Below are 16,856 nucleotides of genomic sequence, written 5' to 3'. Positions count from 1 at the left end.
AGGCAACGCAAGCTCTCAAAACTAATAATTTTCCCCGTATTTGCAACATGTTTCTTTACTGCTCCGCTCCTATTGGTCATAGCGTGATGATATATAGCCTATAGCACTCCACGAACAAAGGGCTATCCAACGCAAAAATAATTTTTCAGTTTGGACCGGTAGTTCCTGAGATTAGCCATTACTGCTCCGCTCTTATTGGGTATAGCGTGAGGATATATACCCTATAACACTTCACGAACAAAGAGCTATCCAACGCAAAAATATTTTTTCAGTTTGGACCGGTAGTTCCTGAGATTATCCATTACTGCTCCGCTCCTATTGGGTATAGCGTGATGATATATAGCCTATAGCACTCCACGAATAAGGGGCTATCCAACGCAAAAAGAATTATTCAGTTTGGACCGGTAGTTCCTGAGATTAGCCATTACTGCTCCGCTCCTATTAGGTATAGCGTGATGATATATACTCTATAGCATTTCACGAACAAAGAGCTACCCAACGCAAAAAGAATTTTTCAATTTGGACCGGTAGTTCCTGAGATTAGCCATTACTGCTCCGCTCCTATTGGGTATAGCGTGATGATATATAGTCTATAGCACTCCACGAACAAAGGGCTATCCAACGCAAAAAGATTTTTTCAGTTTGGACCGGTAGTTCCTGAGATTAGCCATTACTGCCCCGCTCCTATTGGGTATAGCGTGATGATATATAGCCTATAGCACTCCACGAACAAAGGGCTATCCAACGCAAAAAGAATTTTTCGGTTTGGACCGGTAGTTCCTGAGATTAGCGCGTTCAAACAAACAAACAAACAAACAAACAAACAAACAAACAAACAAACTCTTCAGCTTTATATAATAGTATAGATTAAGTAAATATGTCAATCTGTAACTTAAATTTTTAGCAAGGAATAGTGCAACATACAAATATAGATCAAACACAACTGGATGTTTGTCACAACAGGTACTGCTTTCTTTAACAATTGTTACTTATAAATCAGTTTCAGTTTGTTTGTTTATATTATGGTTTGTTATATTTATATTATGGTAGAACCTAACCCTTTTCGTATTTGATCTTTTTGGGCTTGTTTGTCTCTCTTTTAATTCTTCGATGTCGATACAAAATTTTCGGTACTAGCATATCACTATTGTAAGGGGCGGAGTCGGCGCCATTTTATGCATTAAATGTGCCGCATGTCACGTGACCATATTACCCATCCTCTATACTCTTTAATCATTAGTTACTTACAAGTCTAATTCACGGCAATAGAGAACATGACATCCATATTTCGCCATAAAGTGTAATTTATAGGCCATAAGGTGCTAAACGCGTTCATTCGAAACTTCTCACCTATTGACTTTATCGTAACATTGTAATTCTCTAACTTAACCATAGATGATAACTAACCGTTAACATTCCCGTTAACAACATCAGCGGTGGGTGCGGTGGGTGCGGTGGTCGCGTTGTCGACGGCGTCGTGCCCGTTGTGGAGCGCGGAGGGCGGCGCGTGCGCGCGCGGCGTGGAGGCGCACAGCGGCGCCGCGCCCCGCTCGCACGTCGACGTCGGCGACATGCACAGGCTCGCTGACGACACCGTGTTATCCTCTTCCGCTGACGTTTCGTCTGTGAGACATGTATTTCATTAATTAACACTTTTGAACAAATGTTTGTATTTAGAAAAGTTGTGTCAAACTTATTATTATTAAAGAGGTTTAAAAAACTGACAGTATGGAATAGTTACAAGGTTGAATAGGAAACAAATAATATTATTTGCGTAAAAACAAATTGCGATATATGATGCTTCAAATATTACCAAACACAGGATATACAATACAATATACAATTATAATCAGGATATACAATTACAATAAAATATAACATAATATATTTCCTTACTACTTGTTCAAACGAATAGTTTATAAAAAAAAGCATAAACGCACATTAAAACAATAAACAAATTAAACACAAAAATCTGGAAAAAAATGTAACATGCATTTAAAATGTATCATGTAACCTGCAAAAAAATATTTTACGTTTCAAAAAGCTGTAACAAAAAACCTAATAAAAGTATAACATGCCTAAATGTAGATCACACTCACATGGTAATTCCTGGCAGCTTTAAATTATTATTATAGGGAACAAACTTAGAGACAAATAAAAAAATATCGTAAAGAAAATAACAATTGATTATTTTATTTATTTTTATTGTTTAACTATCCCCAAACGCGGGGTAGTGTCGTGTATTGCAGGGGCACAGTACACACACACTCACATATAAATTCAAAAAGGAAGTAACGTTTCAATATTCGAAACAATATAATTACGTGACACGTAAAACTTAAACAATTGTTTTTTTTTGTGACATGAACATATGACGATTCGCACAGATTCGGTGAAATACAAGGGATACCTAATAAAACTGAAAAAAAAATACCACCATCGAAATGACAGAGAGCAGATAAAATTATACATTTATAGCGCCAATGAGATTAAAATTGTACGGAACTTAATACAGTCATATATATTACGTTTAAAAATCATTCAAATAGGCAAATCGGCAATTCAAGAAAAAATAAAAACACAATATGACGAATAAATATTAACTGTTGGAAATGCCTGTGTGTAAGCTTGACTTGTTGTGCAGGCTTTGGCCTAGTCGATTACCGTAGTGCAGCTACTCGCGCCATACCATGACAGTAATATACAAGTTACTATCATTCTACAAGACATGTAGTAATAGGCTTTTGAGTAACTACATTTTCATATCCGTCCCGTTACTACAAACAATAGGCAAACAGCTGAGGCAAGTCAAGTTGTAAGGAGTACATACGAGCAATAGTGAGTAGGTATTCACCCTCAGCACATTAACTCAGAGTATTTGATTCCATATAAAGCATTGATTAAAACAGACTACCACAAAACAATGCGCTGTTCTAAGTATAGTATGATAATTTGACTACAAAACAAAAATCATTCATAGAAGACTAAAGAAAACGCGACAAACCAAATTCGTGGCTGAATGTTTATGTCACAAAAATCCACAATAGTACAATGAAATTGTAACATTACAGTCTATTCGGATTGTACACTTTCAATCGAAAAGTCGAAGTGCTTAAATATCTAAGACTTTTGTATTTTCATAATAATAACCGACCGTTATTGCGCTAACTATTGTGGTCGGCGACCTCTTACAGCTAATAGTCTAAAATTGCTTCGTGCACATCATCATTTTAAAGTTATTTATTTTCAATATTAATTGAACACTATCCAGCAGTGGGTTGACGAATAATAAAAAAAAGTGAAGCGAGTTTTCATTGCGCAAGCTTATATTGTCTTGGTAATAAAATATTGTCTAAGTGTTATAAATCGTTTAGAAATGTTGAAAGGGATATAACGTACGCACTAAACAGCTTCAAGATGTCGGCAAATGAACATTTCTAATTGGAGCAATAAAGCTTTAGGAACTCGTTAGGACTTAAGTAATTATATTATCAATTTTAACTAATGAATTTAGTAGAACAATTAGGTCCGATTTACTTTTATATTTATAATTATTTTTTTTCGACCAATTTACAATCCGCTACCACGATGAAAACACGCTCCAAAACGAAAAGAACATGATCGAATGATAATCAATTGCAATACTAATGTTTAAAGTCTCACACGAAAAATCGAATGTCCAATCGGACCCGTTACAGCATACAGTATGTTACTAGTTACCCCGTGTTCAATTCCACCCCGTTGCATAGAAAATAATACTTACTTATGGCCACAGATTCATACACATCTATACGATCAGGCTGGGGCACAACTCCGCTACACGACAGTATATGTGATGTAATAGCAGCGATTTTGTCAATCATTGATCGCAAAAATGTGGACAAAGCTTATTTGGATCTTAATCAATCGGAATGAAATGGGTACTAACTGGAAAAAATGTATGTCTAAAATTACCATAGCAACTGAGTGCAATAAACGTCTTATCCAATATAGCTGCACCGGAAACCAATGAGCGCAACATTAACCTACCCGTTCACAACTACTTTGACAACACACAATTCGTCTATTTTTTCGATATTCTTTATTCCTATCTAATTAGGATTGCAAATTAGGTTATAAATGAAAACATGAAGCCAATCCTTCGTCACTGTAACAGAAATATGTGTTAAATATAATGTGAAAACATACCGGTGCAAATTAATTATCATTTTTTAAAGATATAATTTTATTAATACTTACAGTGTTCGAAAGCATTTACTTCAACAATTTTATTTACCGATATTTCGGCTTATAATTTTATAATTAAATTGGCATTAGACAACGACAATAATAAACTTAGAGAATAAGTAATTAATAATTAAATGATGTGTGAAGGTTTGTAATTAACACCGATATCTTAAAAACCTCTGGCAGTACATAGCTTTTGTTGTCAATAAATCGAAAACTATTGCGGCTACGCACACAAACACAACTATAACCAATGCGTCTACCGAACCCATCCACACAATACATCTAAAATCAATCTGACTAAACTTAAATATTTTTAACATTAAAAAGTAAATATAATTAATTTTATAACCCCTTAAACTATTTTTTCATATAATGAAAATAACAATAGTCAGTATTTTTAACTAATGTAATTTTACTGAATAAAATACAAATATTATTGGAATCAAGTCTCACGCGTTCGTAAAACTTCGATGACTTTCATAAATTCATAATAATAATAATAATCCAATTGCGTGTCGTAAATATAATTTAACGTTAACACTTTAAAACAATATTAATTTATTAAACATTTTCTATATTATGAAGTAAATTATAAAAATTTAGGAAACATTGAGCATGTTTGGCACTACTGTGTATTAAATATTGTTTAGAATCTTTTTGACGTAGTGTGGATATACATACAATATGTAGGTGAACAGTGAATGCTACCGTACTGAACGGTAATGTCAGAACATAAAACAGATCTTGGATCTCACCACACAAAGTAAATCACAGCCTTTACGCATAATATCTATGTATCATGGATATAATAGAATAAATATTTAATACAATTTTATAAAGTTCAATAAAACACTAAAATATTTTGTTGACTAGAAGAAGTTGGCACTAAACACATTACGGTACCTGTTTGCGTATCCTTGAAGCGTGCGCTCTACCAGGTACGCGAACCGATCTACGTACGTAACTTAATGTTAAACGGTTAGGATCAGTTTTATATTTCATTTTAGAATATTTCATCAGAACTTTATTGATTTCGAAGATGAATATATACGATCGATATACGTAACTACACCTAAGTACTTAAAAAGCTATAGGTATAATAAGTCGACATACACACGATAGTCAAGGGGATCGCGCTACCCGGGAATTGGCACTAGGTATATATAATTCATTATTATGCTAAATATTCAAAGTGATAATGTAAATATATTTAATATAATGAGTACCCTAATATCAAATACCAATGTAACAATTAATTGCAATAATTATAATTTAAATTTGGAAACGCTCTCAGACACCGCGCACGCACACCAGATTCGGAACGAGGGTCAACCAGGAGGAAATGTGAACAAATTAAATGCAAGCATGTACCGCGATCAACACCGTTTAATCGTTTTCATCGTCGGAGCAAAGGGGTGGAGGCAGCGTGGAAACGTCGAACTTTTGCTCGGGGCTGTCGCTAGAAGCCTGGGAGTCGACGTAATGACTCGAGTAAAATCTTTCAACATTGTTCAGACTGAACCGCTGGTCGAGGTCTCTAGTGTAATGATCCCCGTTCTCGTCCCTACTCTCATCCAAATTGTTATCGTACTGTGGATAACATTCCTGTGTTTGAAACATTTCGACTTCCTCGTAATGTTCAGGGTAAGGGCTCCCCCTGTACTCTTCGTACTCATCTTTGTCTGGTGGTAGCTCAGTGTCCGAGTAAGCTACAGACTCTCCACGCTCAAACAAATAGCTACCCGACTTGGGAACCTTGGGAGCACGTTTGATTGTGTCAATCGGATAGGCATAATCATCCGAGTCATCTCTGTCACTAGTTTCCTCGTAGTACACTCTTGGCTGGTGTTGCCCAGATGACTCTCCCATGGATTTGTCCTCGGACTGTCGAAAACTCGAAGTAGACTTAGTTTTCTTCAATGAAGATTGACGACTGCCCTTGTTGGAGTAAGAAACCCTGGGAGGACTGTCTTCAGACACATATTGGGGCTCCTGTGAGTCCAAATAAGGGTGACGCAAACGACCTAACCTATCGAATCGCGGGAAGCCCATCTCATCCTCATCAGCCGAAGAACCGAACCCTTGGAAATGTACCGGTGTAATACTGATTGGAAATTGTTGAGCTTCATAATTTGCAGTTTTGTATTTTGTGTACTCCTCTTGCCCCTCGTCCTCAGAGTAACTAGCCACCTCCTGTATGTCGTAATTTTTTGAGTCACCTTTGGAAACTTCAGAAGAACCAGATTCCACCTCTGGAACGTAGCTGTCAGAGCATTCCGAACTTTCCATACGACGCAAAGATTCTTCTACAGCTAAATATTTTATGCCTTGAGCTTTGTCGCTTTCAGAAGAATATTGGCTTTTAGTAGAATCTTCCTCTAACACGTCTTGAATCCTCTCCTGTCTTTTACGTGCACTTGTTACTTGCTTCTTGCGCCTAAAAGTTTTCATACGTTCACGAGGGTCTCGAATGACGTCCAAGGAACTATCCGTATCATTACCACTAGGGGGACTTTTTAACGATATATTCCGCACTAGAAGTGATTTTTTTACAGGCGCTTTTAAAGGCTGTATAGGCGGTGACTCGGAGCTCAGGCTACTAGAATAATAAGGGGAACAACGAGAAAGGGGGGTCTTGCCGGATCTCTCCGCCGACTTTTTCTCCTGGAGCTCTCTATGCACGGAAGGTATTTCTGGTACAGATATTACAGGCAATTCTGAAGAAGCTAAATAGTGTTCATGGAAGGACCAACTTTTGGGTTTGGTACGATATTGCTGCGAAGTCTTGTACTCTTTTATTTGATTCTTTGAAAGAGTTTTATCGTCATAGCTAGCATGTTTGGCTAGCGGTTTATAATCAGATCTGATAAACTGACCACTCAAATCTTCACGTATAATATTGGAGAATTCTTGGCTCTGGTAGCGCTCACTGTGTTTCTCCTCTTGGCTATAGAGTTGCGAAGGCATGTCTATGTCTAATTCAGGTTGTGGTCCCACGAAGTAGGGCTTAAAATCACTGTCTTCGCTTTGGCAACGAATAGTTGGTTTTAAAAACTTCTGGGATTGTTCTTCATAACTCAGACTTTTCGGAGGCACTTTTGAATATCGCTCGTGAGTTCCTTCTTGTGGTTGAAAACCTCTTAACCTTTGTTCAAACCTAAGCACTCCATTGGAATGCTTTTGCAAACTACTCAAAGAACTAGAACTAGACTTGTCTGATTTGTCACTATAACTAATTGATGAAGACTTATCCGTCTTGCCCATATATGATGCAGTCAGTCTCAAAACAGGTTCCTTTGTTTCCTGAACATCTTTAGAATGTGAAGGTGATTTTTCCGTTATTATCTCATCAGCCTTCTCTTCTGGTTCTAAATTACAAATAGGTTCTACGATGATCGTGTGATCAGATTTCGTAGTATCAGCTTCTTGTGCATCCCCAAGAGCCGTTGCGACTAACGTATGGCTAGTACTAGCAGACCAATCGGATATTGATTGTGCTAATGTTAAAGTACTATCGCTTTTAGTTCCAGAACTGCTATCTATACCTTTTCTGGTAATAGTAGTATCTGAACTACACAATTTATCATACTTAATGTTTTCTGAACTTTTCTCTAAGCTACTGCTCTTAGAACTCATTTCTGCTTGAGAACTCATTTTGGCCTTCTGGTCAGCTTTTTTGCTTGTGTGAGAGGAAGAATAGGCTTTTGCTGATATATTATCCGATTTTTCACTTTTTGGTACCGATACGGCAGATATGCTTTCAGAGGCAGACAGATTTGCATACTGACGGACAGTGTTGGTACCCGTGGACCACTCAGAAATACTTAAACAAATAGAAGTATCCTCAGAGTGGGAACTGTGAGTGCACTTCTTTTGTGGCAATCCAATTTTAACAGTTCCATCTAAATCTGTACCAAAAGAACTAGTTTCTTCTTCAGAGTGGCTACTATGGCTACATCTCTTGCAAGTACCAGCGCTGCCAGTGCTCAGTTTAGCCACCGCGCGAACTGTCTCCTCGATATTTGTCTGGGAAAGTAAATCATCAATAGAAGTGTCCGAATTATTCGATCCAAGGGAATATTTTGGCGTGCCCATTTGAGAAAATCCTTTATCAAAATCAGGAGAAAGAGATTTACTATCTGCACCGAACATATCGTCTGTATATAAATGATCATCTTCAAATATTGGACTATGATTTGTAGGTGATTTTTGGGGCTGATTTATAATCACTTTATCTTCGAGATTACTTTTTATGGTAAAAGATTTGTGTTCAGCCCGAGAACAGCAAGAACCCATGTCACCCATGAGACAGGTCGCTTTACTAATGGTTCCGCTTAAACATGATTTGTCGTAGTTAGGAACTACATTTTTATTTAAGCACGTAAATTCATCATGTTTCTCTAATGGATCAACCATGTAACCAGACATTTCGTAAGGTATTACTTTAACATTTTTCTTAGAACTATCATCACTTTTTGATTTTTCCGACTTCGATTCCGGAACATCTTTTTCTAAATCATCATCATTATTCAATGTATCGCTGTCTTCATCAGATCCCTCTAAATTTCCTTTCGAGCTTTCAGACTGTAAAGTAACCTTCATAGGCTGTTCCGGTTCATTGCTCATATAGTAGATGTGAACTTTTTCTATTATTGGTGTTTCTAATAAAGTGGTGGATGGTATTGGATCGTAATCCTCTTGACTTTTACCAACTACCTGAGGAGGTAGCTCTGGAAGAGGCCAATCTTCAGATTCTTGACTATCACTGGCCGACGATTGCTTTGAAGGAACTTGTAGACTAAATTTTGTCGCCGCAGTTGAACTTTCACCAACCTTTTTATCTTCTGCGCCATCATCAAAAACTTTCTCAGGTTTATCAACATCTTTTTTAGCTTCATACATTTCGCTAATTTTCGTCTGATCTATGGGTATATCTGGCATTTCCGCCGATGTTCTTCTATCGGTGTCCGATATGTAAGCAACGTTAGCATTGCTCGGCGGATCGGAACTAAGGCTAGCTTGGTGATCGCTAGAGTTCATTGACTCCTCATTTAAACTTTCAGATCGCGAACAAGCTTTTGTGGAATCTTCGTCTGCACTGGTTTTTTCTGACGCTGTACTTCTTTCTGATATACGAGATAGTGTACGACCGAAATTTTGACCATAACCTATTACAACGTCAGCTGTCGATGACGTAGCAGGGTAAAGGAAATTGACTGGAAAATCATTAAGGTCATCCGTAAAGTCCGCATCAGTTGAGTCTTTAGACGTATTCGCAGACAACGGTGGGTTTTTAGAAAATGTTTGAAAGTCATCTAGCATTCTTTGATTGTTGTATTCGAATACATCTTTATTAAGACCTAAGCTTTCATAACCTTCGTGATCTTGTGGAATCCAGGCTTCCTCTATACTTGTACTATTTTCACTACCCGAGGCACCAAAGAATGGTCTCCAAGTTGGCTTCAATTCCTCGCCACGACGATATGCTTCGCCCAAAGACCCAGATGTAGACTCTGTTGTTTCAAATGATCCTCTTGACTCTACACTGAGAGAACCTCTGGAATCCATGCTGGATTTAGAGGAACTTTTTTGTTCATCAAGTCGTCCTTTACGCCTTGATGACGAATCATCGACGCTTAATGACCCTTTTGATGGTGTAGTAGTTGTCGTATCTATACTTGATTTAGATGAACTTTTTTGGTCAGTATCTTTCAGAGCTCTTTTTTTCATGAGCTCCCTTTCAAAAGATGAAGTAATAACGTTCCCATCATCATCAAAATCTATAGTGGTATTTTGATCTTCTTGTGATATGGTTATAGCTATCTTAGTTTTCTTAACAGTTCTCTGTAATTCTTTTGCGATATCTGATGCCTTAGAAGCTGCCGATTGGCTCGACTCCGATTCTTCAATGACACACTTGCCAATTTTTTCTAACCCACTTTTTCTTGTATTAGGTTTTGATAACTGCTCGACAGTTTTATCAATGCTTTCCGAGCTTGATTCCGAATCTGAAGGAGCTTTCAATGAATCTACTTGTCCTTGCTTTTCTAATGTCGGCGTGGGGGATTTTCTGGCGCCATATTTACTTGGACTCCTGGGACTTTCAATACGTGTCATCTCGGGTATAGGAGAAGGTGATTTCGAATTGGATTTCGAGTGATCACTAGACAATGTGTGTTGAGATAAAAGATGCTCTTCTCCGTATTCCATTGCTTGTTTTAATTCTTCAAGACATTCGCGATCCTTTTTATTTAATTTTTCAATATCTTGTGATATACCTAATGGTCTAGCTATTGAGCAACTGACACTGGATTCGTCTTCGATAGAACTACCTTTAATATTGCTTGATGGACTAACATCTTTTTCAATGCTAGTCCATGATGTTGACTCTGAGCTACGAGATCGTTCTGCGCTCAGTTTGAGCAACTCACTACGTCTAGATTTAGCCGTTAATAAAGCTCTTTGGTCAGCTTTATTTTCGGTGGGCGATTTATCACTTCCAGAGCTTCCAGTATGTTCTCCGGTATCTGATTTGTTAGATTTTGACGTACTTGAATCAATAAATGGTATATTTTCAATAGTAGGACTGTTTTCCTGAGGTGGAGTAACAATAATTTTATTTTTATTTTTCCATTTCAAGTTAAGGTCCTTAGTTTTTGATGGATCTCGTGTGATCTTTCCGTCACGTTCGGTTTCTGTGTCAGATAACATTTGAGACATTGATTCATGTTTCAAGAACTCTACTAAACTAGCTGAGGATTCATCGAAGGTTCCTTGAGGGTCTAAGGCTCTTTTTCCTCTAGTAGTAGTTTTGCTGCTCATATCAGAAAGGGGTAACTCTGTATCGGCTGTGTCGTCATAATCAACCGTTACCCATGAGCCAGTGTCATCACTTTTACCGCGTGGTAATTTCATCCTCTTTGAAGCTTGATCTTGGTCAGATGAGCTGTCAGCATCAATATAAGGCAATGATAAACCTAACAAATTGCTCTCGTCAGACACTTTCAATTCACTTACTTCCGTTAAAGATTCTTCTTCACTAGTCAATCGAGACACCTCTGGTTTTCTTTCAGATTTAAGCAGTTCATGTACATCTTGATTGCTCCTACTCTCTTGAAGTTCACTCTGCCTTTGTTTATTATAGATATCAATCTTCCGGCGTTCCATTATAATAGTTTGCGTATCATTTTCTATTACGGTGTGTTGGGAACTTGTCATCCATTCTATCGAAGAATCGTCCTCAGTTTTTTCCTTGTAGCTATTTGACGGTGATAGATCTTTAACGTCTTTGACCGGCGTAACTTCCTCTTCCACGATATTCTCGGGCTCTTCTGCTACACTTGGATGAACGTCAACCTTAACGACTTCCTGCTTGAAATGCTTTTCTGTAGTCTCTGTTGGCATCATAGACGAAGGTGTTACGTAGTTTCTATCAAGGCTCTTTGATTTGGCCTTAGAGTCGAGGTGTGGGTCAACTTTCCGATCTAAACTTTTGGATTTCACACTTGGATGAATTTTCTGATACACAACTTTTCCCTCAATTTGCTGTTTAATTTCTTGTTTTTTCGATAGAGTTTTCGGTGACTTTTGTAAGGCAGCCAAGTCATCAAATTTGTCTTCCAAAGACTGACTTGATTTATCATCCATGCTCTTATTAATTTTGGTGCTTGATTTAGGAGTTTTTTGATCTTCGAAACTTCTACTTATTTTGCCACTTAATTTATTATCAAGTTTTTTGGGAGACTTGGCTATAAAGACGTGATCTTCTGCTTTACTTGTGATTTTAGTTTCAATAATTATCTTATCGCCTTCGGTTTTCACCAATATTTTGTCTTCCGGAGGAGGGAAGGGCGGTATTGTATCCTTCACGGGACTTATGAGTGTTTTCGTTTGTTTTAAAGCGGCTTCAAAGAGCATTTGTTGCTTTTCTTTACGTTTGGCAATTTCTGTATCACTATCTTCCTGAGATTTGGTTCTTTCTTTGCTACTACCGCGTTTTACCTCCATTTTCTCCAGTGACTTTGACTTTTCTTTGGCTATCTTCTTTGCAGCTTGGTCTAATTCTTGACTCTTAGCCCGAGCAATGTCCAAGGGAGGAACAGTTAAGAAATCAGGTCGATCTTTCAATGAAGATGGCAATGATTTCTGAGTTTGCAGTGCTCTAATTTTTGTAGCATTAGTATCAAAAGAACCTCCTTTATTCAACTTGCTTATTTTCTGTTTATCCTCAGGCTTTGTTTTCAAAGTTAATTTTTTCTTCTCTTTACGTTTAATTCTTTCAATATCAGGTACAATTTGATCTTCACTCAAGTCGGACAGTTTTCTAATACTACCTCTAGGAGAGTTTAGTGAGGAAGTTGGCGATCTAGATGGCGACTTCGAAATCGGCGATCTAGATAACGGTGACTTACTCATTGGCGACCGCGAAGGAGATTTAGCCTGTGATTGTAATTTGGTTAAATCGTATCGACGCTTAAATGACCGTGGACGTCTTTGTTCAACCAGATCTTCAAGTAACTGCAATTCCTCGTTGTCTATCACCACAGACTTTAATTCTTCGGGCTGATCAGCCATTTGTTCCTCTTCTACTTCTTCTATTTTCTCAATTGTATCTTTTTTCGATACTAAGGTTTTCGCTTTCTCCTCGACTAATGGCTTTTCTTCAAGTATATCACCTTCTTCGTTAATATCCTCAACAGTATCATCTTTCGACGAGAAAGCATTCATTGGCGGCAATCTGTGTAATTGTATAACAGGCGTATCTAAGCTTTTAGCTCGACGGCTTGCTGTTGGTGAATCCTGAGTTGCCTTTTGCCTTTGCAAGGAGAAAACAGACCCTTCTGACAAATTCAGTCTAGCATGTGCAAAGAGAATTGGAGTTCCACCTGGTTTTCGCAGCATGGGCGAAATCAATTCATCTCGTAATGACTTTTTTACATCAAGTTTATTAACATCTTTAGACGTTTCATCCTTAGCGACATCACTCTGCTCGTCAGACTGTGTCCGAAGCCCTGTGACCTTTTGTATTTCCATATCGACTAAATGTTCATCATCCGATTTGAGAAACTCCGTGCTCTCTAATATCGGAGATGGAATGTTCTCGTTATACTCCCAAGTGGAGCTTTCCTTACTAACCTGTTTAATTTCCGGCAATTTCATAGCAGCAACATCGTCTTCAGAACTAGGAATGGATATTGAACGCTCAGAAATACGTCTCAACTCGGTAGCAGTACCCACACTTTCAAGAACTTGAGGATTGTACTTCGCCTCTAATTCTAGTAACTTACGGCACTGAGGAGGCGAACCTTCTATTTCCGTAGAACTCATTGTTTGACCCCTATGCCAAGCTCCGGACGTAATTTTGTCATACTCCATCTGCAATATGGGTTCGAGGTCTTTTCGTGACTGGGGTGGTGAGAATTCTAATTTTGGTGCTGCTTCTGTGGTTCCGAAAACATCATCAGAGTCAACACTTTCATCATCCGAAGAAAAAGAAGTAATTCTTATTTTATTATTATTCTTTGCTTTTATCTTTCCACCTGTGCCTTTTTTTCCAGTGCCTCGTGTTTTAGGTCCACGTTTCGGTGGCATTTTCTCAGATTTAGATTTTATATCAGCCCGTAATTTTTCTGCTGCTGTTAATGGTTTTGATTCTTTGGAAATCGGCGCTTGCTGAATAGTTCGTCCATTTATTGTGAATTTTATGTCATGCGGATACTGAGACTCCTGCATAACGCTGTCTGTTTTGGAACTAGTTGCTGAATCACTTTCTATTTGACTTAATTTGGAATTCAAAGTCTCAAGAAGTGCGGGGTCTAAGTTCTTAGTAATATCACGCTTCGGGCTAGGCATATGTTGCAATTGACCACTTTTATCTACTTCTAAAGTGACAGGGTCTACCTTTGATAGATCTATATTTTGTGTAAACAAAAAGTCACGATTTTCAACTTCAAGGAACTTAGAGCTGTGATCAACTTGTATACTGCTTCTTGGTGACTTGGGCGATTTTGGTGATTTGGGCGATTTAGGGGATTTCGGTGATTTTGGAGATTTCGGAGATTTTGGCGACCGGGGAGATTTAGGATGATCATGATACTTACAACGAGGATGCGCACTAACTACGTGCCTCCCATTCTGCGGAGGAAGCATAACTATATCAGGCGGCTGTCTCTTATCATCTAAAGGAGACGGCGCGGTCCCATTCATGACATGGCGCTTATGTAAAACATAAGGGATATCATATCCATCTTCTATGGACTTTTTCGGCTCTTTAAAACCCGCCTTGAAATCATCAAACTCTTTAAAATAGTTCTTGGGTAAATCGAAAGGAGGTCGAATGTGATCAGGATGTCTTGAAGGCAATTCAAAATGAGATCTTTTGGTAGCAATGGGAGGAGCACTTGGTATCTGGCGGAATATGTAATCCTCATCACTAGACTCGGCAGGTGTTAAATCGATAGACTTTTGATGCATCAATACATGCCTTCGGGAATTAACACTACTAAATCGTGGCCTGTTCGCAAGACTGTTTGGATCGCTCTTAGTCCTTTCAACAGTCGGATGTGTATACGTTACGGCTGTATCCGCCAAGCGACTACTAGAGCTCGTCTCTAGTATTAATTTTGGATTGTATTCGTCGAAATGAGTCTTAGCCATCAATTCCTCTTTGACGTTGTCTTTTCTAACCATATGAGTGTGCACCTTGCCCCGCTTGTCAAACTCCGATTGAAGGATAGAAGCTGTTTCAGTCTGCATCGCAGCAGCTTTAGCTTTATTTTTCGCATACTCAATGCTGTCCATGGCTGGCAATATCCTAACATTAACGTCGGACTCGTTCGAAGACTCTTTTACAAGATGTGAGGTTGTATTCTCTTTACTTATAGATCGCGTTAACGACTCAATCTTTTCTTTATCAAAACTAAACACAGTATCAGATGAACGACGACGTTGGTAGCTGTGTATTTTAGCAGCCCTGGTGCTATCGATCTCCGTTTCCAGGCCGATTATCTTTTCAGGCCAAATGTGCGTCGTTTGCGGATGCAAATCTTCTTCTTCAGTAGAAAATTCCTCAGATTTCTTTGGTGGACTCACGTCCGAATATTGACCGTATTGTTCTAGTTCAACATTTTGCAAACTAGCTGAATGCATCGGTGGAGCGTCTTTATGCTTATTGTTACTTGGAAACGTAGAATAAGGTGTCGGAATATGATAGTAGTTCGGAGAATTAGCTAAATTGGCAATCAAGTCTTCGTGCGACTTATCAAACAAAGTCCTCTCACGATACTCAGGTTTCTCCATTCCGATGAAAGTTGGCTGAGTATCGTAAAAGTCTTTGGTTGAATCCGGACTAGACGAGGGTGAGACGGGTTCGAAAGGATCTATGTATGTTGGCTGTACACTTGTAATACTGCGTCGTCTAATATCATCCGGATCGTAAAGATTCCTCCTACAGTCGTAATAGTCAGATTTGGAGTCCTGGCTGGACGTGCGAGAACCCGAGCGGTCGGAGCTCTTACTCTTTAGCGTCTCGCGGGACTTCTTACTGTCCGTATGATAGACACTATCACGTGACTTTTTACTCGACTCTGCGCTACTCTTTGAGAGTTTGGGATCGTATATGTCACTACGCGATTCCTGACTAGATGTGCGTGAACCCAACGCACGCTTTATCTCGCGATAAAAGGCACCATCTGAGCGTACAGAAAGTTTCTCACGGGGCAAGATTCGCGGGTCATCGATTAAGAACGGGTCGAGAGCGAGATCAGGTTCGCTGCCATACCGGCCGCCAGCAGCGTCCGACTCACGGCCCTCGCCTTCAGATAAATGAGACAGCGAATGATCGTCGTCTGACAGGTCATTACCCGAGTCGAGCGAGCAGGAGCGCGTGCGCACTGGCGGCGAGCGCGCACGCATCCTGTCGCGCCGACCCTCGGACTCGTCGTCAGAACGTTCGATAACCTCGTAGCTGTCGTGCGACACGTCGTCCTGTGATCCAGCACGCGCAAACGACGGCAGGTCGAGACGCGGCTCACCTACCGCACCCGGAAAACTCGCTGAATACGCTCGTCCTAGAAACGAGCGTTGAGACTCTACCGACCCGCCGCGCCCGAACGTGAGCGCTGTCGTGCGCGATTCACCGTAGCGCGTGATGGGATCATCGGTGCGTAAGCGGTACGCATCCAAGTCAGCAATGGCACTGCGAGCGTCGCGACGCCGCTTGGCGCGTCCGGCGTCATCGAAACTATAATCACGCAGGTTGCGACAACTGGCGCTACGTCGCCAAGCAGCGCGTACAGGGGCCGGCTCGCGCTCGGAGGCGGCACGCTCGCGCTCGCGTTCGCGATCGCGCTCGAGCGGCAGCGGGTCGCGCAGGTCGCGCAGGCTGTGCAGTTGGTCGGTCTCGTCGAGCAGCGGCGCGGGCTCGCCGCCGGAGCGGCTGGAGCGCGTGGAGGGGCACGCAGAGTAGATGTTGGTCTGGCTGAGCTCGTACTCGAGCCGCTCGGAGGACTTCCTGAAGCTGCAGGAGTGCTTGGGCAACACGAAGTCCGGATAGGCGCTAGACGGCGGGGAGACGGCGACAGGGCGCGTGGCAGTGTGCGTGGTGCGCGTGGTGGCGGGGCTCTGAC

At 39.9% G+C, this 16,856-nt stretch overlaps 2 protein-coding genes across 5 annotated transcripts in view; both read right to left on the bottom strand.

Annotated features, from left to right (window-relative positions):
* The window catches only part of LOC115448812 (FERM, ARHGEF and pleckstrin domain-containing protein 1), a 64,737-nt gene that overhangs the window by 8,798 nt on the left and 39,083 nt on the right, over positions 1–16,856 (bottom strand). For all 4 annotated transcript variants that reach the window (XM_037444789.1, XM_037444792.1, XM_037444791.1 and 1 more), the window contains one exon: positions 1,408–1,623. In XM_037444789.1, the coding sequence (XP_037300686.1) occupies positions 1,408–1,623 (216 nt within the window). The remainder of the gene's footprint in view (positions 1–1,407; positions 1,624–16,856) is intronic.
* LOC119191037 lies at positions 1,647–16,850 on the bottom strand. Its single transcript, XM_037444788.1, has one exon. It carries the CDS (start codon positions 16,141–16,143, stop codon positions 5,617–5,619), a length of 10,527 nt encoding a protein of 3,508 aa, XP_037300685.1. The 5' UTR covers positions 16,144–16,850; the 3' UTR covers positions 1,647–5,616.

The sequence above is a fragment of the Manduca sexta genome, chromosome 28, assembly GCF_014839805.1.
Source record: "Manduca sexta isolate Smith_Timp_Sample1 chromosome 28, JHU_Msex_v1.0, whole genome shotgun sequence".
Lineage (NCBI taxonomy): Eukaryota > Metazoa > Arthropoda > Insecta > Lepidoptera > Sphingidae > Manduca > Manduca sexta.
The sequence above is the reverse complement of the archived record's forward strand: the minus strand, read 5'-3'. Positions and strand labels throughout refer to the sequence as shown.

Bases quoted from the DNA above. Each gene is read 5' to 3' on its own strand.
- LOC119191037 (XM_037444788.1), bottom strand. From the start codon at position 16,143: ATGCGTGCGCGCTCGCCGCCAGTGCGCACGCGCTCCTGCTCGCTCGAC.